Raw genomic sequence first — 25615 nt, 5'->3', positions numbered from 1 at the left:
GATCAAGACCGAAGATTCCAAAGTGAATGCTGTTAGGAATTTTCCTACCCCCAAAAATGTTAAAGAAGTTGAGCGATTCTTAGGTCTTGCTGGGTGGTATCATTGCTTTATTCCGTATTTTTCAGAACGTGCTGCACCACTCCATGCACTAAAGAAGAAAGATGTGCCATGGAACTGGTCTGAAGAGTGCCAGCATTCTCTAGAGGATTTGAAAGATGCCCTACAAAAGGCTCCAGTTCTCGTGCCCCCAGACTCAAGTAAGTCATTCAAGGTGCAGACTGATGCGAGTGATCTTGGTCTGGGAGCTGTACTAACTCAAGAGTCAGAGAGGGGAGAACACGTCATTGCCTATGCCTCCCGGCTGCTTCAAGGAGCAGAAAAATCATATGCAGTGTCAGAAAAAGAATGCCTTGCTGTGATCTGGGCAGTTGAGAAATGGCGACAGTACCTGGAAGGGAGACCTTTTGTGGTAATTACAGATCATGCCGCTCTCACTTGGGTTTTTAACCATCCTCGTCCAACATCAAGACTTACTAGGTGGGCTATCAGACTCCAGGGGTTTGACTTTACTGTGAGTTATCGGAGAGGGAGATGTAATGTAGTGCCTGATACACTGTCCTGTGCAATTCCTGAAGAAGAGCTACTCGGTTGTGTTGCAGTATGCCAAGCAAAAGATGTGAATGGAGGTTTACCAATTAACTGGGAAGAACTTGGTCGAAGCCAGAAAAGCGACCAATCATTGCAGCTTTTGTGGGATGAAGCAAAGCTCGACCCTATTGACCCCCAACGGATCCACTATGTTGCTCAAAACAACTTTCTGTTTAGATCTATTCCTGATGGTCAAAAGGGACATATTTTGCAGGTAGTTATCCCAAAAGATCTACGGCAGCAATTTCTCCAGTTTGCCCACGATAATCCTTTGAGTGGGCATCTTGGGCGCATGAAAACATTACGTCGATTGCTCAACGTGGTGTATTGGCCAGAAATTCAACATGATGTATGGGATTACTGTAAACAGTGCCAAGTTTGTCAGCAATACAAACCTCGCATATCCAAACTTTCTGGAACCCTTCAATCTACTCCTGTGAAAGAAGCTGGATACATGGTTGGCGTTGATCTTATGGGTCCGTTTCCGAGGAGCATGAAGATGAACGAGTATTTGTTGGTCACTGTGGATTACTGTAGTAAGTGGGTTGAGGTCTTCCCATTGCGGTCAGCCAAAACGCCTTTGATAACTAATATCCTTATCAAGGAGATCTTTACTCGATGGGGAGTACCTACTTATTTGGTGTCAAACCGGGGACCGCAGTTTACATCTCAACTTTTGAATGCTACCTGCAGACAGTGGGGTGCAATTCAAAAACTCACAAAAACCACAGCATACCACCCGCAGACTAACTTGACAGAAAGGGTGAACATTGCTCTAGGACGCAAGTTGAAAGGACCGCTGGAATTATTCCAATATCGTTCACCTGACCCTGACCAGTCTGCATATAAAGCTATTGAACGCCAGCAATCGCTCTTGGAAAGAGTGAAGGAGAATGTCATGAGAGCCCAGAGTAGACAACAGAGATACTACAACCGTAAGAGACAGCAAGAGACCTTCCAAGAAGGGGAACTTTTATGGGTTCGTACTCACCCGTTGTCTCGTGCAGGGGATGCCTTTACCGCCAAGTTAGCTCCTAAGTGGCAAGGGGCTGCCAAAGTTTTGAAACAGTTGAATAATGTAAATTACAGAGTTGAGATGTCAACCGAACCCAAGCAAGTTGAGACCTACCATGTAGAAAATTTGAAAAGGTTCTACGGCCAGGTCAGGCCTTCTTTGTGGTGTTGTCTGCCAGTTCTCTGAAGAATCACACTCAGTCAGGGATTTTTCTCTCAGAAGAAAAGACTTTATTTTACAGAAAATAAAGCCGAGAGTCCTTGCAAGGAGATCTCCCGAATGTTATTTGGTATCACCCTTAAATACACTAAATGGGGCGGTTCCACATAGTCAAACTTTTCCTTATGATTACAATTTTAATACCTCCCTAGAGAGGAGAGGCCCCCTGCTTGATTTATTTTAAACAAAGGCCCTGTATGTATGTCTGACCATATGTTTCTCCTCAGTTTTGTACATTCCAGCACGTAGCTTTCTATTACCTATAAGATTATAATGGAGTAATAACTAGCGACAAAAATGGCTAGATTCACATTGATTATATACTTGTTTACTTAAAATTTTACTAATAAAAATCTTCCACATATTCTCCCCTTTGAGACTTAATAAGTCTCACATTTTTCTTATCCAGAGTGCTACTTCATAATCCAGTCATATTAGTTACACTACCTAGTGACTAAATAAGTCACATTGTATTATCACCAGTGACTAGATTATGAAATTCCACTCTGAGGGATTACTGGACCAAACATCTCTCTCCTTTTTTGACGAGGAGGGAGTAAAAGATCCAGTCTCCCTATTTCCTTTTGTAATAGTACACAATGTTATAAGCGTGAGAGCGTGCAATTGGTTCAGCATTTGCCTGTGGTTATCACAGTTATGTATAAAAGGCATAAAATACATACATTACATCACTAATTGAATATCACAAGATCATAAAAGTTGATCTTCAGCTCAGATACCTTATGTATCGTAGAGAGCCTCCCTGGGCCGAAGTTAAACTGGCACTTATATCCAGGGTTTGGTTCTCCTTTAGACATCTTCATCATTCTCGTTAGAATCAATAGCGATATCGTTGACTTGATTGCAAATAAATGCACAGACACTATTTAACTGAACAGAGATGACATAACTGAATCCAATGATGAACTGCCTTTAACTATCATTTTTGCATTATTGACACTGTTTTCCCAATGAATGTTGTTCAGTTGCTTTGACGCAATGTATTTTATTTAAAGCGCTATATAAATAAAGGTGACAAATAAAGGTGACAATAGAACTATCGTCAAAAGTTTGCTCATTTAAGTTCAGTTTGTTTAGCCATCCTTCATAATATTCCTCCAGACTCCTTTCAGTGATCCTTTGTTGATCATTCGGGACTTTTATCACTTCCATTTGCTTAACAATAGCATTGACTATTAATGATCTTAATAAAGGTAATACACAGCAAAATAATAATCCTCCTATTAATATCGCAACTCCTCTTTTCCTGTTTCTTTAGCTGTAAAGGCTGCCCATTTATACCATTCATTATTTTGGGCTGTATCCCATAATGCATCAATTTGACTAATGTCTTCATCACCTTGTACATCATAATCAATGTCTCTACGAATTTTGATTATCATTGGTTCTGTTGAGTTGATTACATTGTCACTTTTGTTCAAAGGTTGAAAAGTCAATGGAAGGGAAGTCAGGTTGCTTTCTATCGGTAGAGTTTGAGTCTGCATTATGAGATGCATTAGGCATAGGATGGTCTTCAGACATGTTGTCAGACTTATTCTCTGTCCTCTCCAGTTTGTCTGACAGGAGGAAAGAAGCTCCTTGTGTATCTTTTGGGGAGCTCTCGTCAGTTTGCACTTCATCATGTGTCTCTGATTTTTCCTCATTGCTCTCTCCTGCATTGTCTGGTTGACTGTTTTCCTTTCTTTCTGCCTTTCCTGTGGGAACTCTAGTACAGTGGTTTAGATGATACCAGGTTGTGCTTCCTTCCACTTGGACTGCTTTTGGAGTAGCTCTCACCACTGTGTAGGGTCCTTCTCTCCGGGGCTCATTCCATTTTCTCCGGAATACCCTCAGATAAACTTGGTCCCCTGGAACAAATGGACAGGCAGTCTCCGATTCCTCTCTGGGCTCTTTTCTTTTTTCCTGTAAATAGATAGCTTTATGTATGGCAGTTAATTTCTTCATATAAGAACGAAGTTCCATTTGTAATTGTTCTAGAGGCGGTCCTTTATAGGGACCTCTACAATATGGCACAGGCATGGGTCGACCCGTAAGCATTTCATGCGGTGTTAAATGCGTGTTCCTGTTAGTTTGCATGCGATAACTCATTAGTGCGAGCGGTAATGCATCAATCCAATTAAGTTTAGTACTTTCACATATTTTGTTTATTTTGGCCTTGATAACTCCATTAACCCTCTCCACTGACCCTTGTGATTGAGGTCTATAAACGCATCCTAGTCTCTGTTTTATTCTTAATTGTTGCAATACTTGTTTCACAGTTTTTTGTATGAATGCTGACCCATTATCTGAACTTATTTCTGATGGAATTCCAAATCTAGGAATTACCTCTCTTGTTAGAAATTTTATTACCGTTCCTGCTCCTAGATCTGCGGATGGTACCGCCTCCACCCATCTGCTAAACCTGTCTATGATAACAAGCATGTATCTTTTGCCTTGTACACACTTTATCATATCCACATAATCGCATACAAGATGTTTAAAGGGGCCTTCAGGTGTTGGAATATGACCTATTGGTGTCACTATGCCTTTTCTTACATTGTATTTAGCACATACTTCACATGTGGACAAAAATTCATCCACCATTGCATATAAATAAGGAGACCAATATCCTTGCTGTTTAATTTTTCTTACTACTTCTCCCCTTGCACAATGGTCAAAACCATGTGCATCTGTAATAAGAATATTCAACAATGAAGTAGGTGCAACAATGTTTCCTTCATGTGTACGCCAGATGTCCTGTGAGTCTTTTTTAGCTCCCCTTTGATGCCACATTGATTGTTCATAGGGGCCTGCTTGTTGTTGAATTCGAATAATGTCATCCAGTTGAGGATGAGGTTCGATAAGTACAACAGGTGCTAATACTGCTACCTGACACCCTGAAACTTTTTTAGCTTCTACATCTGCTGCATTGTTTCCTTTAATGACATAGTCATTTCCCTTTTAGTGTGCTTGACATTTGATTATTGCTAGTAGTTTTGGTAGCATCATAGCAGAAATCAATTGCCCTATTTGTTCACTATGTTGGATGGGAGTCCCATCACTCTTTTTGAAACCTCTTTGTTTCCACACTGCTCCGAATAGATGACATACACCATGAGCATATGCTGAATCTGTAAAAATGTTAGCAGTTTGTCCTTTTGCTAACTGACATGCAGTTGTGAGAGCTTTTAATTCTGCTAATTGAGCAGAGCATGGCTGTACACAATGTTGTGATATTACAGATTCATATTCTTTTTTGTTTTTCTTCACTACTGAATATACTGTATGATTTCCTTCGTGATCCCTAAAGCTAGAACCATCTACGAAGTAAGTAACTTCTGCACTAAAGCCAGTCATTCCTAAAAAATTCATTATTTGGCCTACTGTCTGAGGTAACGGTGTTTTACTTATACCTTCTAATTGAGCTGGAGCTATAGCTCGTGTGCCAAATGCAATTAATCTTCCCAAGTATTCCACTTGAGGCTGGCAATACTGCAATTTGTTTTTATACACCTTGTGTCCTCCTTGTGCTAATTTTGTCAACACCTTAATTGAATCTTTGTGACATTGTTCTAGTGACGTAGAACAGATAATTAAATCATCCATGTATTGTAATAGTGTACCGTCTATTACGAGGTCTTCTAAATCAGCCTTAAGAATCTTGTTGAATATATGTGGTGAATGTTTATATCCCTGATGAATTCTAGAATATGTATATTGTTTATTTGCAAATGAAAATGCAAATAAATATCTACTCTCTTCTGCAAGCAGTACACTGAAGTAGGCAGAGCAAAGATCAATTACAGTAAAGTATTTGGCATCAGGAGGGACATTTGTCAGTAAAGTGTGCGGGTTTGGTACCTCAGCTGGCATATCTTCCGTTATTTCATTTATTGTTCGTAAATCATGAACAAGTTGCCATCTGTTTTTGTCTAATTTGATTACAGGCATAATTGGAGTGTTACAGTAACTAGTAGTTTCTATCAATACTCCTGCCTTCACTAAGCCTTCAATTGTGTCTTTTATTCCTGCTTCAGCATCTGCCCGTAAAGGATATTGTGCTTTTCTAGGTAGACGTGCATTTGGCTTAAGTTGAATTCTTACTGGATTTGTTGATTTTATTAATCCAATATCTGTGTCATGCTGAGACCATAGTTCAGTTGGTACCTGACACTCCATTTCCTTAAATAATTCAGTCTCAGTTGTGTTTATTAACACAGATGCTGTAGTCATCTGTGTCTCTTTCTTTTGGCTGATAACTACTTCCTGTGGAATTCCCAGCAAAGTGGTTGCACACAAAATTTTGATGTAATTTTTGTCAGCTGAATGAAAAATTAATGGGTTTTCTGTTGATTTCCATTTGCTTTGTTCTGCCCTTTTCATCATTGGTCCTAAATCTTTTGCTTCCCAACTTTTTCCTACATATACTGCAATATGCGGGACAGAGTTATTTACATTGAACCATTTTTTGACAAATTCACCTTCTGGTATGTTTAAAGCTGCTCCCTGTTTACCTATGATGATGTACTGGGAGACTATCTCAATCCGCTGTCCTTTTGTTTCTTTTTGCCATTTCTGTTCTATATTTTCATACCTTTCTTGATCATACATCATTGTGCAATGAAATTCAGACTTTGATAGCTGTGCTTCAGGTATCTGTGCTTCAATAAACTTTCCCCATTTATTGACTGTCTGTCTCACATCTTGTTCTATCTGTCCTATCCAATAAACATTTGCTTTTGGCTCTGCAACCATCATTTGTGTTTCTGTTCCTATTGCATCAATATATATTCCTTCTGGAGAACACCAAATTTGTAGTCCTAATTTACATAATGCATCTCTTCCTAACAAATTAATAGGAGTTTGATTTGATACCAGAATGGGCATTGTTATACTTTGATCTTTTGTTTGTAGACACACTGGAGCTGTTATGGGTATCAATTGCATTTTTCCCGAGAATCCTATTGTCTTTGCAAATTTTCCAGACATGGGGAGATGTGAAGCATATTTCAAATTAATGCAAGTTAGATTTGCGCCCGTATCAATCATCACCGGAGTATCTTTTCCCTCTATTTTAATCTGCATAATAGGCTCTTGATCAGCTTTTGTTGATAAAATTGGAAGCTGACTCTCCCCTTTAGGATTCCCTGGGCACCCCTAATAGCCTGGATTGGGACCTCCCCAAGGGTTTACTGGACCCTGCACTGGACCCTGACTAGGCTGTTGCCAGCTCACCTCCCTTCCACCCTGAGGTTGCTGTGGCCATTGACGAGTTGGACAGTCAGCTTTATTGTGCCCGGGCTGTCCACAGCCCCAGCACAGACTTGGAGGCATGCTTCTGCCTCTTTGACCTTGCTGTATGGGGTTTTTTCTCCGTCCCATCTGTACTGGCTGTTGAGTATAAACATTTATTATGGGCACAGAGTTCAAGTGTTCATTTGGAGGGACTGCTGTAAGTGGGCTTGACTGAAGAGTTGGTTGTGGAGCAATTACTGGAGGCATTATAGTCATTTGTTCGGCTGCTGCATTGGTTACTGAAGCTTGAATATTTTTCTTATTTTTCTTTGTGAATTCTTCAAGCTGTAATTGAGTTAGTTTACGTTGTAACTCTTTCTCTTGACTTTTGAGTTTTTGTTCATTTTTTCTGTGTTGTTCCACTGCATGAGACACATGGTCGCAAAACTCTTTGTGTGTTTTAGAAGTTAAACCGACCACATCCTCCAGCTTGCTTTTTACTGCTGACGGCATAGCATCAATCACAGCTTGCCTAAACAATGTTACCATTAATGGGTCTCCCTCGGGATCCCACTCAGTTTCTTGTTTCCACCTTTTCAACTGTTTCTGTACATATGTGGTTGGATTCTCTGCATCCCCGATTTCTTCTCCCTTCAGTGATTTAGGATTCAGTCTGATCGGATACTCCACACGCAATGCCTGCCATACTGCTGGGCGGAATGCATCAAAAACAATCCCATCCATATTATGAGAGTTCACTGCTCTGTTTAGAGTCGTTGTAAGAAGAATTTCATCCATCTTTGTCCCTCCAATAATTCTAGCCAGTATAGCTTTGACATCACCTACTGACAATAGCTTTCCTGTTGTTTCGTCCTCAAACATTCGAATAAATTTGCCCGCGCCCTCATTTATATCAGGAAGGCGAGTGACAAGGTCCTGTGAAGCCCAGGGGACATACTGTCCCTGCTCACCCTTGATTTAAAATTGGGAGCTGTGCGGCCAGTGGTCTAAGTGACCCTTTTTCTCTGCCCTGTTCCCATTTACCGTTATCAAATAACTCCTCTGCCTGATTCTCATCCTCACTACCATAGAATAACTTACTCTTTCCTCTCTCCAACTTATTTACCTCTTGTATCTTTTTCCCTGATTCTCTAATTTTCTCGTCCATTTCTTCTTCCATAGCTTGTACTTGTGCTACAATATCGCTATCTTTCCTCCTCTTTTTTTCTAATCCTTCCTCAAACCAGGTTTTATCTACCTGATTAGCTTTCATTTTTTCTAATGCTGTACGTGCTTGCCTGTAACAATCAAGATGCAAACTTTCTGCAACTTCCTTTCTGGGTTGCCTCTGTGTTTTTACAGCTTGTTCCTCTCTATCATCCATCTCTATCTGCCCTTCTAACTCTAGTTCTCCTGTTACTTCCACTGTTCCCTTGAGTATTGGGAACTCTCCTTGTACTGGCAAATAGGGGGGAGGCTCTGAAAATAACTTTTCTTTTCTCATGTTATCTTTCTCTGCCCCCTTCAGGATTTTCCTAGCCTGTTTTAGACTTTTCAACATATCCTCACCTTCTTTTTTTAAACAGAGCAATTACTTCTTTCTCTTTTTCCCTCTTTGCTTCTCTTTTTTTCTCTTTTCATATTGATGCTTTTAGTTTTATAGTTTTTTATCAGAGTTTCCATTTCCTTACACAATGCCACATCAAATGTCCCTTCCTTTGGCCATTTTGTCATCATATTTTTTGTTCTCTTCTGCCATTTTTTTGAGATTTTGTTTATTTGCTCTTTACACAGTGGATATTTTAATCCAATTATTTCCACTGGTGTGGCTGCCATATCTTTATTTATATTATTACCCTCAAAAATCAACCTTTTAGTTTTATATAGTAACTTGGTTACAATCTCTTCTTTTCCCTTTCACTTAATTTAACTATTTTTCCTTTACCAATTTCACCCTACTTTTTATTCTTTATTGTGTGTCATACCTCTTTGAATTTAGTTTTTTATTTTGTCTCATGCATTTACACTTTTTTATATTATTTGACTGTCTATTTTATTTGCTCTATTTTATTATCACTTTTTAGATAACAATTTCTAACCATAATTCTTTATTTTTTACTTCTCTTTCCTTTTTTGTCCACCCCTGTAATACAACTTTAATGTAGACACTTCATCCCTGGCTCCCACTCCCACTGCACTGGGCTCAGAGAATTTTCTCCCCTTTCACACAAGCATCCAAATGCAAAAACCTATTATAGATCTTGATTCAAACTTTATTGATACTAATTTCCTAAACTCATTCACACTTTCTACACTCTTTATTGAGCCAGAGTGCTTATTCTTGCATACTTTTTCCCTTTATCTAAGGGATAATCAGTCATTAATTGTCCTTTTATTATCTAGGCTCATCATACATTCATCCCTCTCAAGTGGATCTGGGTTGAGTCCAATTCTGCCAAAGTCACACCGAAGTGACGGTCCAGGAACGGTGCTCAACCCTTACCCACCCAATTTATTTGTTCATACATTCATCATCGTTCACACATTCATTCGTCCGGACACAGTTACATCCACACAACAAAACACCGCTCTTCCTAGAGCATCCTTAAGGGCCCACCCGTTCAGACCTTTGAGACTTTTCACTTTATACTTTCTCAAAGCGGTATCCGTGGGGCTTTTCCTCGCGAATCCTTAACTAATCTGCTTCTCCGTTTATTACTGTCCTTCCTAGGCCCAGTTCTCCAATAAACACAGACCATTGCATACAATGTCTTTCTCCCTACACCATCTTTTTTTTAAATCAAGGTGACCTTCCAAGGCTTTCCTATTAATAAACCAAATATGTGCATGCAGTTATTTCTTCTGGAGTAAAACCCCCTTTCTTTTTTAATTTAGATATCCTATTATTTTTCTAAATTTGGAAGAGCAGATTTTAAGTGTCCTTACCACTCAGAACTGACCTCAACCAACACAAACGAATTTTATAAGCAAAAATGCTTACCTTATTTTATGGTGGCCACCCGGTTGTGTTGATCATCGGTCAGCTCAAAAGCGGCTGTCCACTCTGCTGCTCTTTTCCAGTCCCATCTGGGGTGCCAAATATGTGGTGTTGTCTGCCAGTTCTCTGAAGAATCACACTCAGTCAGGGATTTTTCTCTCAGAAGAAAAGACTTTATTTTACGGAAAATAAAGCCGAGAGTCCTTGCAAGGAGATCTCCCGAATGTTATTTGGTATCACCCTTAAATACACTAAATGGGGCGGTTCCACATAGTCAAACTTTTCCTTATGATTACAATTTTAATACCTCCCTAGAGAGGAGAGGCCCCCTGCTTGATTTATTCTAAACAAAGGCCCTGTATGTATGTATGTCTGACCATATGTTTCTCCTCAGTTTTGTACATTCCAGCACGTAGCTTTCTATTACCTATAAGATTATAATGGAGTAATAATTAGCGACAAAAATGGCTAGATTCACATTGATTATATACTTTTTTTACTTAAAATTTTACTGATAAAAATCTTCCACATCTTCTGAAAGGGGGGGTGTGTAACAGATCTAGTAAGCTGTTACTTTACTTTCTTATTTATTTTGAGTGGTAATTTTACTCCCAGTCATAAGGGGGCATTAGGGAGTCATTATCAGTAAAGTTTCTCTAGATCAGAGAATAAGAGGTGTAGGAAGTTTGAGAAGGGACACTTGTGAGCTGGGAGTGTTTGCTCTCCCCATGCTTAACCAAACCCTTATTGAGGAACATTAGTGTTCTACATCTCAATGTAAGTTACTTTTTGTTTCTTTAGTATTGTCAGAGGTTTTATAGTTGGCAATATACTTTGCTTCCAGAACCTCATGTTGTATAGTTTTTGTTTGTCTAGAGGGTTTTTTTTCCACTTAATTTTAAGGGCATCTCAACTCAACTGGTCAAGGTTTCTAATTACAATCTGCTTCATCTTTGGACTTTCTTCTAAATTGATCTCTACTCTACTCTGGATTGCCGTTGTGGATTATCTTGGACTTCATCCTTTTAATCGCCTAAACATCTACAGTACTGTGATGAATCCAGGACATTTGCGGATATTCAGACATTAAAAGGTTATGCCTCTAGATAGGGACATACTTGTTACACAATATAAGGGTTAGACATGTATGGTATTTAATGTTGTGTGCTCCTTAGAGAAATATATTATGCTATTCAACGGTGATTGATCCCCCTTCATTTTCTTTATGTGACATTTGTTAAGACTGTTACAAATGCACGCCTCCGCTTGAAGTTACAAGTGATGCCCCCTCGCCGTTTGCAGTGCATTAGAACGTTGTTTTCAAGCCGCATCCGCGCTTCATTATAGAAATGTATTTTTTGCATATTGTGGTGTATACAAACATGTCGTGTTGTCGTGTAGTTGTGTTGTCTCCGTGTTGTTTGATGACTTTTACTCTTATGTTGGAATTTTCCCGCACGTAAATTCTGACCAATCGAAAAGCAGTTTAGGAAATACGTCATGGCCAATGAGTGATGTAGATGTTGTCATGTGACTGCATTTTGGTTAGTTTCAACTGGTACGGACAAAAGCAATCGGTGTGGTGTGAAAAGGAACCAAAAAAGCTGAAAAATGCAACAGTGTATAATTGTTTGCCCTTGGTTCGGACCAAATGAATCGAACTAGAGATGTGAAAGCACCCTTAAATAAGACATGAAGTGTCTAAAATAAATGTGCACAGTTCAGCTGAATGATGAAGTTTACTTTGTATACTTTGCACAATATTAACCAATAGTACACTGAAACAAAATAACCAGAACATAAACTGATAGAGCTCATGGTTTATCCGTCAATCAGATGCGCTCTGATCTATGCTCGTTATGTGTTCTTTTATAATTATCATTGGCAAATAGAAATGTTTTTAAAAACAGTATTTTAGATGGTAATAAGATCAAGACCCTCAATGACTTCATGACCTATTCTGTCATGCAGCGCTCAAAATTGTGGACAAGCCAGTTCCAGTGTAAAATGACCTTTAAATTGTTTTTTTTTTTCTTTCAATATAAAATTGAAAATAATCTTTTATCTCACAACTGTTGTAATTATGGCTTTGGTGAATTGTGCTTTTGAAACAGAAGGCTACATCCTAAAATTAAAATGATTGGTACCGACTCATTTTCTGTGTGCAGCCTCTGTAGGATGTAGCCTTCCGTTTGAAAGACTCCTATAGATAAGCTTTGTTGAACTGAAAAAGACTCTGAATGAGGAGTCGATTCCCCTTGATGGAAGACCATGGGCATCCAACAAAGGTCTTTGGCCTTTACGCACAGAGATTTCTCCAGTTTCTCTGAATCTTTTGATGATTGCACACACTGTAGATGATGAGATTTGCAAAACATTGGCAATTTAACATTGAGGAACATTGTTTTTAAAGTATTCCACAGTCTTTTTAAGCATTCTTTCACAGATTGGAGAGCCTTTGACCATCTTTACTTCTGAGAAACTCTAATGTAAATTAAATAAATAAGTACCTTGTTGATAACAACAACAACAGCAGTGTTTTCAAACTTAATAACTCCCTTGTTTGTGAAAACAATTGCACACTAAAGTTTAATCAAAGTAGTTCACAAAAATACACAATTTTAGAAGCCTCTATACATACATATGGCCAGTCCCAGCACGGCCTGGCACCAGATGGGGGGTCAAACACCTCCACGTTTTCCCTATTTAAATACAGTTACTCGCGTAGTGTAACTCGACCTAGGACGGTAACACAAAACAAAATGTGTTTGGTTTGGTAGCTTCTCTGCTTGGCCCATATTGAATGAGTGGGCTAAGCTAAGTGCTTTCAAAGTGTCACCACGCGCCAAAGCGATTGAGTGCACGCACTGAGACGAGAGAGGTATGTATCAACTCGTCTTAGTTAAGGGAAAAACATAGTTTAATATGAAAACACGGTGGAGTATCCCTTTAAAACAGAGTTTCAAGGGGTAGGGGAGAAGATATTCCCCTAAGGATTGGGACACCACTACCATGACATCACACGTCATCAGCGTTCGTCGTCTAGCTCTTACAATACACACATACTGGTGTGCATTAGAGCCTTTAATTATTGTTCTGTATTAATGCGCTGCTTACTGACACACACACACACACACACACATATCGGAAATCGTGCAGCTCACACATCCAGGAGAAAATAAACTTGTCAGCGCTGCCCCACAACTTTTATTAAATACAGTTTAAATACTGAATCGCTACATTATATTTTCCAGCTTTGAGAGGATACAATCGCTGTTTTTAAGTAAACCCACTCTAAAAAGATAAACGAACAGACGCGAATACACGCAACTCCATTTCTCTCTCTCTCTTTCTCTCGAATAGGCAATATTTGAGAAAATGGATTAGCGATTTCTAATGACTGGGGGGATAAATCTACGGCAGTTATCTATGGCGTTATCGCCCTGATCAGACATAAGTCTGTAATGATATGACGTTAGCAAATATCAGCGATTTTTTGCAAACATTTCTTTGAGTAACATGACCGTTAATATGAACTCACAATTGAATGTAACATAAAACAAATGATTACTTTTCGTTAAAATCTTTATTTATGCCAAAAAAGCTTACATTTATGTCTTTTTGTTCGCTGTAGCAGCCATGTTACCAAGATAATTCATACCCCTTCGTTTGTAGTGTGGTCCCAAAAAATCTTTGTTTGAAGGGCTATATGGCCCTTCCCCTTACCCCTACCCCTCCAACCAAAAGAGAATCGAGACACCCCTACCCCTTCACGTGAACGCGCGAAACGGAGGGGGAGGGGTAGGGGAAGGGCTAAGGGGTAGAATTGGGATTGGGCCTAAGTCTCACAGTTTGCCATCAGGCTATGGAAGAGCTTACCAGATGGCAGCAAAATTAAAAAAGGCAGTTACCAGGGTGGTTAGAGTCCTTAATTATTTGTACAGCTCTGCTTGTGCAGCGTTTGAGGTAAATGTCTTGCAGAGAGGGGAGAGCAGACCCTGAGAGGTACTTAGCTACCCTTATGAAACAAAAATATATTGCAGTATATTGGAAAATGTCATGTAATATATTAGGCATATATTCTTATATATATTTATCTTTTCCAATATATTGCAATATATTGAAAGCGGCAATCATTTGTATATTTTGCAATATATTATATAATGTATGTATCGTCAATATATTATTAAATGTATTCAAATATATAAAATATTAGAAAATAAAAAGTGAAAATAATATATTACAATATATCACAATATATTTTAAGAAATATATTGGTAAATATATTTTCCTTTCGTAAGGGTAAGCGCACAACCCTCTCCAGGGCTTTGCAGTCTTGACTGGAGCCCTTCCCATACCACACTGAGATACACTGAATCAGTACACTTTCTATGGCCCCTGAATATACATTTTTCAGGACTGATGGTGAAACCTGAAAATCCAGCGTTTTGTTGATCCTGATAAGCGGTCATAAACATGATGGCTTTCTTCTTTCATGAGGGGGTTTGGCGTCATGGCATCTTTGTTTCCAGGTGGAACATTACAGAATGCGAGATACGCGTCTGAGACTTAGACTAGTCTTTGATCTCCCTAAGCATATTCATGTGATTTGGAGGCATGGCTTGAAGATACATGGGCATTAATTTGCATTATTTAGATTTTTTTACCTAAAATTTACACTATTGAGACAGTGGTGTGTTGGGTCAAATGTCTAAATTCAGTTATACTTAGTCATGATAATTAGTCACTGTCCAACTGAAAACCAACAAACTTTTACATAAGTTACACCAGTGCAAATTTTGCACAGATCAGATCTTTTTGGATTGGATGTTCACATTATTATTATTATTATTATTATTATTATTATTATTATTCCTATATTATTTTAATGTGACTGTCACAGTGAAGCTCTGTGACTAGAGATTCCTATTATGAAAAGGACTCTTACTTTGACACTGGACAGTGAACATACATACATACACTTCGCTATCCGTTTTGCGCAAAACGAACAGTACTTTGTGTTCAGTGCTGTGTAAACAGAATCCAACTCCTGCCCTCCAGTGTATCACTTTACCAAACCTCTTTCCAGAGACCTTGGCATTAGTGTGTATTATCAGTGTATGATTTTCTACATTGCATTAGATGTTAGCTGATGTTAATTAATAATTAATCATTCACTCATTCATTGGATTCAGAGTAAGGTTTTTGACCGTAATAGCTTCAGAAAAACAACAGTTTATCTTTCCATAAGATAACATAACACTACCAACATAACTACATGTACTAACATGTACTTACAGTGTATTTATCTAAGAACGTTCTGGTAATACAAGGTAACTACATGGGATAGGGTTAGGTTTAGGGGTAGGTTCAGGGTTAGTACCTAGTTATTACATAGTTATTGTAATTACTATAATAAGTACATAGTATGTACATGAGGAACAGGACTGTAAAATAAAGTGCTACCAACATAACACTGGTAGTGTAGAATGGAAAGTACCAGCCTAGGTTTCAGAGTTTTTTTATGTTTGAATCTTAGTATGATCCTAAATGGTTTGTTGAACATAAAATTATGTCTTCATATTAAAAACATCTTGAATGTTATATGATTTTGTGTGCTTATTGGACGATTGTTTGCTTGATCCTGTATTCCCTCTGAACACATTTTGTTGTTCAATGAGCTTGAAGATATTTTTATTATAATGATTTCTACAGCATTAAACATTAGTCATTACCATTAAGATTGAAAAATGTTTTTAAAAAAAACATTCTTCCTCTTTTTTATTATAGCCATAGAATCAAAGCCAATGGAAATGGCAGCTCTGGGAAGACCTCTGTATCTTGGTATGCTTTACGACTGCCGCAAAGATTCCTTCATTCCAGGTGGTGTATCTATGTCAACTAATTCTCATTCATTTGAAACTACAAGTCTACCAACTCTCAGAGTAGACTATTAGGGTAGGTTTAGGGTTAGTAGAATAAGTTGACATATACTTGCAAAGTTTCTCATAGTCAGCATGTTGTATGTTGTGGACCCATCAAAATAAAGTGTTAGAAGTTATTAAGCAGATAGTCTACTAATGACTGCTAGTTGACATGTAGTTGCAAAGTTACTTACTGTTACTAAAATATTTAAAGTGGACAATCAAAATAAAGTGTTACCTTTTTTCTTTCACCAAATGTTTAATCGTAAGTGACCAGTCCTTGTGAAACAAAACAGTAATACCTGCACATTTGCATTTTCATTTACAACAGTACATCACTCCCTGATACATACAATAACACTTAAAGCCATTTTTAATTTTAGGTGTTACACTCTGGGATAAGAAATCATTGAGTGAAAATTTGGACACTCGTCAACAGACCCAGACAAATCTGCTGTTCAGTAGCACTGGTTCTCTCTCTAGTAAGTCCAACCTCCTGGGTGTAAGTGCTTCCCTGAAGGCCAGATTCTTGGGGGGGCTTGTGGATGTGGGAGGATCTGGAAAGTTCCTGCATGACACCAAATCCTCAAACCAACAGTCCAGAGTTACAATGTATTACAGAGAAACCGCAAAATATGAACAGCTCACTATGTCCCAGCTAGGCCAGATCATCTACCCTGAGGTGTTTGACAAGAAAACTGCAACTCATGTGGTCACGGTGGTACAGTATGGAGCTCAGGCCCTCATGGTGTTTGATCGGACATTTTCAGAAGACGAAAACAAGCAGGAGATTGAGGGAGAACTAAATATCATGGTCAAAAACATCCCTTCATTTTCAATTGATGCAGAAGCATCTGGCAGTATGAAAGAACATGAAAAGAAAAAGGCTGAGAAAATCACCTGCATATTTCATGGGGATGTCCTACTCGAGAAGAACCCCACCACATACATGAAGGCCATTGAGATATACAAGAAGCTCCCCATTCTGCTGAAGGAGAATCCACAAAATATGGTTCCAATAAAAGTCTGGCTCCATCCTCTTCATCAGTTTGACAACAAAGCAGCTCAGCTCGAGAGAAAAATTACCACTAGTCTGATTTCTGACGCTGATCATATAATCGAGGAGCTTGGAGAGGCAGAGAGGACATACAATGACCTGTTCAAAAGTGAATTGGTCAATGCTTTCAGTGACATCAAAGAGAGACTGCAATTATTTCATAAATCATTTTGCATGTACAAGACAATGCTCATAGAAGCAGTCGGCAGGGTCTTGACTGTTATTCGAGGAGGAATGGAAGAGGAGAAATCTCTGGAAGACATCCTGAAGATCCACAGGAGCTCCCCATTCAATGCTGATATGCTTAAGTCGTGGTTAAAGGATGCAAGGTCTGAACTTCTCATCTTGAGTTCTTACATCAAGATGCTACAGGGTATCGATATCAAAGACTCAGTTGATCTCACTACCACCTTATTTGATCCAGAAGTTGATGCAGTGGTGGGCTTGACCTTCACATGTCTGAAGTATAAAGACCCATATATTTCAAGCCTGAAGGAATATATTGAATCTGACAAGTTTAAAGAGCTAGAAGAGAGTAAAACATTTTCTGTTAAATCTGTTCAAAAGTGGTTCAATGAACGCAGCTGGAGTGATACTGGGTTTTCTGTGAAACCTGTCACAAAGTGGTTTAATGATATCAGTGTCTCAATGAACATGAGAGAGAACTTGTCTCAATTCAGGCGGTTTGCAGAGGCCAATAAATATGAAAAGAGAATCCGCTTCATTATTTCTGCCATCTCCAATCCCAACATTGCAGGCTCCTCCATCTATCTATATGAAAAAGGGAAACTGACAGAAAAACAGTTCAAGCCTGTGTCCAACCCGCCACCCCCACCAATAGTGAAAAATGTACGGGACCAAGCTGTGTACCTTAAACCGCAGAAGTCTTCATCTAGAGACAGAGTGCAGTACAGAGTGGAATACAAGCAGTATTTGAGCAGCTAGAATCAAAATATGAAAGTATGGCTAGAAAAATATTACTGCTATCTTATCAATGATGGATCAATGTTTTTATCTTATTTTAAGAAACATCTAAAAGGAATAGTTGCATGAGGTGACGCTGATTGATGAATGAACACCAGTAACCTGAAGTCTGTTCAATATGACACATTCAGTATTAAATTAATCATATATACTAGATGCACAACATAAATGTTACATCAGCCTACCTAAAACTTGAATCCAAATAAAAAGACAAAAGACAAGAAAAAGTTACTCCCATTGTTATGTCCCAAGCGGTTTCTTATAATAATACACTGAACCATGGCCAACAAAAACACAATGAATTCACAACATTCAATATATGCCTTACTTTCCCTGTTTAACAAATGCTTATCAACTGGTTCGGTTCCCGCATGCATGAAATTGTCCTCCGTTACTCCTTTGCTAAAGAAGCCTTCCTTAGACATGTCTGTCTTAAATAACTACCGTCCAATCTCTGTAGTCCATTTTATTTCTAAGGCACTGGAAAAGATGTTGTCAACTACAATCTTTTCTAAGTACTTACCAGATCTCAGAATTCTTTCAGTCACTCTGCTGAGCGTGTTAAACGACATCTTAGTTGCTACTGATACAGGTGACCCCGTGATTTTAATCCTTTTAGACTTGACTGCTGCATTTGACACTATTGATCATCAGTTGCTCCTGTCTAGATTAGAATATTGTGTGGGGCTAAAAGGCTCAGTCTTGAATTGGTTTAAATCCTATTTAACGATTCAATATTTTTCAGTCAAAATTGGCAATTTTACCTCTTCTGCCACACCTCTTAATTTTGGACTTCCTCAGGGATCCATTTTTAGCACCTCTGCTTTTTTTCCCCTACATGCTTCCCTTAGGTTCGATTCTGAGAAGGCATGGTGTGTCATTCCATTTTTATGCTGATGACACAGAGATCTATCTGCCCATTAAAAGAAACGATCCTTCAGCCATTAATTCACTGCTTACATGTCTTGATGAGGTAAAGCATTGGTTAGCCAGTAACTTTTTAACCTTAAATGACTCTAAGACTGAGGTCATTGTTTTTGGTCCATCTGACAATTTAAAATTTAACAACTCAACCTTGGACAACCTAGTAGTTTTAGAGTCAAAGTGTGTTAAGAACCTTGGTGTATTCTTAGACCGTCGTCTCACTCTTGAGAAACACGTCTCCTCCGATGTTGCCTCTAGCTTTTTCCAGCTTCGCTTACTCACTAAAATTAAACACTATCTGCCTGAAAAACCTCTTGAGACAGCTGTTCATGCGTTTATCACTTCTTGATTGGACTATTGCAACTCTTTGTATTATGGCATCTCAAAGTCCCAAGTAGCTCGTTTAGTAGCTCGTTTGGTCCAAAACGCAGCAGCCAAATTTCTAAAAAAAAAAAAGGCCGCAAATATGATTCTGCCACCCCCCTTCTGCAAGCACTTCATTGGCTTCCTGTTAACTCTAGGATACATTTTAAAATACTCTTATTTGTTTATAAATGTTTGCACAATCTCGCTCCACATTACTTATCTGAATTGCTGCACCCTTACAACCCTTCCAGAGATTTAAGATCTAGTAATCATAACCTACTATTGGTTCCCTCTACAAGGCTAAAACGTAGAGGAGATAGAGCTTTCTCGGTGATGGGCCCTAGATTGTGAAACAGCTTGCCAGCACCCCTTAGAGCTGCTCCATCTTTATCGGTTTTTAAATCCCTTCTGAAAATTAATTGTTGTGTAAATGTAGCATATTTTATTTTATCTATGATCAATATGTTGTACAGCATTTTGGTCAGTCATGTGATTGTTTTAAATGTGCTTTATAAATAAAAAAACTAGAACTATAACAGACTGGCGCTGCAAATCTTGCACTAAGCTGTAGTTGTATCTACTTTTTTAAAGTTTTTACAGATATACCTGCATGCTTCCAAAACCATGACGAGAATGGTTTTAATTAGGACATATGCCTATTGTTGAAAAATATGATGAGGAAAAATAACACGGTTGAGTTATTAATAATATCACCAATGTTTTTGAAAAAGGATAATCTAAAAGGACTATTAGTATCTCAATTAACCCAAAGAGCATTTCATTTCAGATGAAATTGAAGAGCAAATAAACACTGGTGAACTGAAGTGCTTTGCAAGTGGATTAATAAACTCAAACAAATACATCATATGTCCATATGAATTACCAATCAGAATAAAATAAATGTATCTCATCCTTTTCTAGATTGATCGTCTGAGTATAAGCTACAACAGAATGAGTTTAATAATAGTGCAGACATATTTAAAGAAACAGATTTTTTTTAAAGATGTAATAAAGTGCTCATGGAAAAGATACGTTTTTTTTTTTTAAATTTGTTCTTGAAAATTGATAGGGATTCAGCTGTTTGGATGGAACTGAGAAGATCAATCCAGCAGCAAGGAAGAGAGATTTTGTGGCTATGTTTGATGGAACCTCAGATGCCACTCACTCACTGACAGCAGCCTAGTGGAGGGTGTGATGTGACGTGGGTTATTTTGGTCTCACTGAAGAAATATGTGTTGCTGCATTTTATTAATTTGCTGGAGTTTGATAGCACATGTTCGAAGTCCTTCCAGAAGAGCACCATAAAAAAATCCATCTTAGAAATGACAAGGGCTTGGACGGGAAAGTCGTGTTGCATGCTCTGCTAGGATGGGTCTAATCTTCCTAATATTTTGCAGTGCAAACCTGCATGATTGTGCCATTTTTGCAACGCGATCTTTAAAGATATGTTGGTCATCAAGGATTAAACTAAAATAATTGGCCTAATTTGATGTGATTATTTTTAAGAACCTAAATAGATGATGTACTCATGGAGAAGATTGGAAGATGAGAAGCTCTGTTTTACCTGGGTTAATTTGTAGGTAATGTTCTTTCATCCATGTCAAGACATCTACCAGGCATTCTGAGATTGGTACAGCTACCTTGGTATCATCTGGTTGAAATTAAATGTAGAGTTTTGTGTCATCAGCATAGCAGTAAAATTATATGCCAGTGTGGTAATAAAAATAATCTTAATGCAAATGGACAACAAGATTATTCGTGTGTATATTACTAAGAGCAAATCTACTGTAGCTCCTCCCTCCATCGACACATAAGGTTAAATACGACACGTGTGAATAACGACTGCAATGGTGTAGGCAGTAATGTTTTGGGAACAGAAAACTAGCTTGTAACGCGATTGATTGGGTTAAAGTCTGGCTTTTGTCGATCTCGTTCTTCTTACTTTTCCCATCACATGTCACATTATAATTTATTTTCAATAAAAATTAACAAAATGTTCTAAAAGTGGAAGTGCCTAACGAGTGTTTAATAATGATACAACTATTTATAATTGTAATAATTATAATAATTTACAATCTGTTATTATTGCATCAAATAGCATCTAGTGCTACTTGCACATAGCCTACTGTAAATAGGATCTGCCGATAAGAAAGTATGTTAATTCCACTTAGTGTAAATAATCACTGCCATATTTTTCTTACTCTATTGGCAGATCATTTGTAAAATAAGAAAAATGCACTTAAAATATTATTATTAATATTATTATTTTAAATCTATTTTTTGCCCATGCAATACCATAAAATGATTAGCTATTAGTTCATTAATCTAACGTACTGCCAGTTTTCACCTGTGATATTATAACAGGTGAAAGGAAGAGATCATAAAGGTCCACATTAGCTCCCTATTCAGTGCTGACATGATGAATCAGTGGTTCAATGATGCAAATGCTGAACTCGACATTTTAAGTTCTCTCACCAAGGAACTGAAAGGGATCCCAATTTTTTACTCTAACGGTCCAACAACATCCTTCTTACTGATAAGTCAGTAATTTGCTTGACCTTCACATCTCTGAAGTATGAATATCCATATCTTTCAGCCCCGAAGGATTACCTGAAAATGTACATGTTTAAAGAGCTAGATAGAGATCTAGATAGAGTTCAAAAAATGGTTTACTGATTCTGCTCTCTTAGGAAATATGATATTTAACACTAATTTCTTTAAAAAAAAATTTTAAACAGGTGGTGTGATATCTCAAATGTCTATCCAATGCATTATTTCTGCCATCTCTGATCCCTCCAATCCAGGCTCCTCCATCTATTATTATGTTAATGAGGAACTGAAAGAGAAACAGGCTCACAGAGAAGGTTGGATATGGGAATATTGAAGCCGAGTCTATTGTTAAAAAGAAGCTCAGATTCAATAAGTGATTTATACACAATCATTAAATGTCCTTTTCATTATACAGTATTTAAATTTCCCCAGTAAACCTTGGTTTTGGTAATATCATGATCGAAGGCATGGACCTCTGTCCAAGCTGTGAGAAAATTAACACAGATAAAATACTGCCCAGGTTTTGAGATTATTGCACATCCCACCATTTTCTAAAAAAAATAGTACTTAGAATAAAAATATCTATACACAAAGATGATAATTATAATATGCAGAGTCTGTTATTACCACACACACACACACAGAAAAAAGGAAAATATGAACTACAAAAGAACACCAAACACACCCCCAAATCACATAGGGATGTATAAAGGGTTTGTTTATCAATGATTGCCTGAGAGAGCTGATCATTCTCTCAATGCACTTGCAGAGCATGAATGTTGAAGCCACTGGTTGATAATCTTAAGCTCATTACATGTGCCTTTTGTACAGGTGGATGATGGAACTTTCCTTACAGGCCTGGGGTTCATCTCTTTAACCTCCCCCTCCATTGCTCAACTTTGGCCTTCCATATCCAGATGCACAAGCTGTTCAAGCCCATCTTATGTTCATTCCTTCTAATGTTGTTTTATGGTTATGACTACAGATCTCTGCAGCCAATTTCAATGATTGAGTTCATGGGCAAACAATGTGAATAAAGTAAAAGAATAAATAATAATAATAAAATGATTTTTTTTTTTTACTTAGTGTGGAAAAGTGCCTTCACAATGATTGTGGCTTGCTTCATTAATATGATTCATATGGAGGTATGTAAATGTTACAAACCCTTTTAAATCTAGGGGAGATAAGGGGTGCAATCAACCTAAGTCAAGATACTTATTAACATAAATGTACAGCTAATAGGCTACAGTATCTCAAAGAAGTGCGATACAATATCTCACATTTTTGTAAATATTTTATTGTATCTTTTAATGTGACAACATTGAAGAGATGACACTTTGTTACAATGTAAAGTAGTGAATGTACATCTTGTATAACAGTGTAAATTTGCAGTTCCCTCAAAATAACTCAACACAATGTCTAAACCGCTTGCCGCAAAAGTGAGTACACCCCTAAGTGCAAATGTCCAAATTGGGCCATGGGACTCAATTGAGCAGTAACGCATTACTTAGTAACACCTTACTGTAATTTGATTACTTTTTAGTAGCTGAGTAATTTACCACGTTATAATTTTCTAAATAGTAATTAGAGTATAGTTACAAGCCGAGATGTATATATGTTACTGCCGCATTACATTGCAGGCAGAATGCAGTGTTTTATAATCTAGAGATGGTTAAAAGGATGTAGTACTGTAGGCCTACAAGCACCAAACCAAAAAAAAAAGGTTATTCATCTATTGCACAAATGCAACATGAACTAATATAAAATATAAATGACTAATTGCTGCAAGCGTATATGCAGAGTTTCTATTTAGGCTATAATTGAACATGAAGTCAGAGACATTTGGATCCATTTGCAGTATTTTAATTGAGAATGGTCAGACAGGCAGTACTCAGAAAACTGTGTACAGAATGTCAAAGGATATCAAAAATCATAAACTATACCAGGCAGAGGTCAGGGCAGGCGGTAGAAAATCACAGGTGGTATAAACAATCCAAGGTAAGACACGGAAGGAGCAAACAGATGGAAAACACTTGGAAATGCCAGACTGGGCTAAACAAGACTTCACAATGTGAGAGTGGATGAGTGCAGCCTTAATAGTGTCACTGATAGGAAATAGGTGTGGTTCATTAATGAGTTCCTAGGCAGGGGTTTATGGAAAATGTAGTCCAGGGTATACTGTGATATACAGTGACCGGATCATGACATAGCACCCCCCCACCCCCAAAGAGTATGGAGATGCCAGCGTGATCACTTGAATTTTTTTCAGTGGATACGCCGTCATTTTTGCTCATAAAGGTAAGAGTAATACATCATTCAAAACTCCAAAGGGTCTAGCAGTGCATGAAAAGAGTTGTATCCGTACTAGGAAACTCCTGTAAACACCACTGATTTTTGGAAGTATCTACTAGTTCCACTGAGGGTAAACGTCTAATTCCACCAAGTTAGGAAACTCCCGTAATGATACCAATTCGGATGTAATTTGCTGAAGGGATATCCCCGTGGTATGTGCAGCCATTTGTTGCCATGGGAAGTAATCCCCTGAAGAATGTTGTCAGGAGACATTTTCACACCTCAAGAGCCCTTTCACTTCACATCTTGACACACCTCTGCTGTCCTTATTGTTTTTTCTCAACATTGATTGGTTGTTTTAAAAAAACACACCCCAAACCCTGACAACTATTGGGACATTGACCTGTCAATATCCTGATACTAGTATTTGATTGGTCATGGTTTTCATTTAGCCCAACCCAAGGCCTCATAGCATAGTGACTTGATTGGTTTTGGCCAGCTATGTTAATAAACCATAACCACCCCACCCACTATACAACCCAACCCCCTCAAAAATGGAAAACAGAATGGATTCAGAATTTATTTTTATTAAAATTAAACCAAAACACTTAAAGCAGTAAATATATAAATAAAGCATTAAATATATAAATAAAACTATAGGAACTGTACAGGGGAAAAAGTACTTTTATAAAATTTAACCAAACACAAGCAATATCCTTTTATTAAATTTTACTAAACACAAGCAATATTATAACAGTTACAGAATATAAAACTAAATAAACTATATGTACACACAGCACAAAGTATTTAAAATGTAACCAAACACAGCAAACACAAACAATATTAAAAGAAAATAAGTTGCAGAATATGAAACTAAATAAATCTAACCTAATAAGTATACAAAGAATAAGATAAAATAGAAGAGAATAAGTGAAAATGTGCAGTTTTCTGGTGCAATTATTAAAATTGCAAAACCAGTGCAGTTTAGTTAAAGTTGAAGAAAGGAAGGTCCATCATGTCCATTTCCATCAGCCTTAACACGCTGATGATGCAAAATAGTGTAGCGCATGTCTGCCTCCAATCTGCGCTGAAGCTCCATACAAAGTTCTGACAATTGTGGGTTCCTGTGAGATGGAGACCTCACAATCCACACTGGCCTTCCATCAGCAATGGCATCCTCCTCGTCAGACATCAGCTACACTGTTGCAGTCTGCCAAAGCTCTCTCTCTGCATCGGTTTGAACAACCTTGGACCTGGAATCCAGCAACTGTAAAACACACAATGTGTTAACCACTAAAAACACCCAGAAATGTATCAAACTTAAAGGAATAGTTCACTCAAAAATGAAAATTCTGTCAATGTACTCACTCTCATGTTGTTACAAACCTGTAAATGTCTTTGTT

The 25615-nt window shown here is 37.9% G+C and overlaps 2 protein-coding genes across 2 annotated transcripts in view; both read left to right on the top strand.

Moving 5' to 3' along the window:
- Window positions 1-18041, top strand: part of LOC132128221 (cytolytic toxin-alpha-like) — a 38566-nt gene extending 20525 nt beyond the window's left edge. The window contains exons 2-4 of the mRNA XM_059540166.1: window positions 126-257; window positions 15906-15998; window positions 16423-18041. Coding sequence (XP_059396149.1) covers window positions 126-257; window positions 15906-15998; window positions 16423-18041 — 1844 coding nt within the window. The remainder of the gene's footprint in view (window positions 1-125; window positions 258-15905; window positions 15999-16422) is intronic.
- LOC132147032 (zinc finger protein 271-like) overlaps window positions 1-25615 on the top strand; it is a 220253-nt gene that overhangs the window by 81913 nt on the left and 112725 nt on the right. The window lies entirely within an intron of this gene.

Source organism: Carassius carassius, chromosome 1, assembly GCF_963082965.1.
Source record: "Carassius carassius chromosome 1, fCarCar2.1, whole genome shotgun sequence".
In the NCBI taxonomy this organism is placed as follows: domain Eukaryota; kingdom Metazoa; phylum Chordata; class Actinopteri; order Cypriniformes; family Cyprinidae; genus Carassius; species Carassius carassius.
This window is presented reverse-complemented; position numbering and strand designations above follow the sequence as displayed.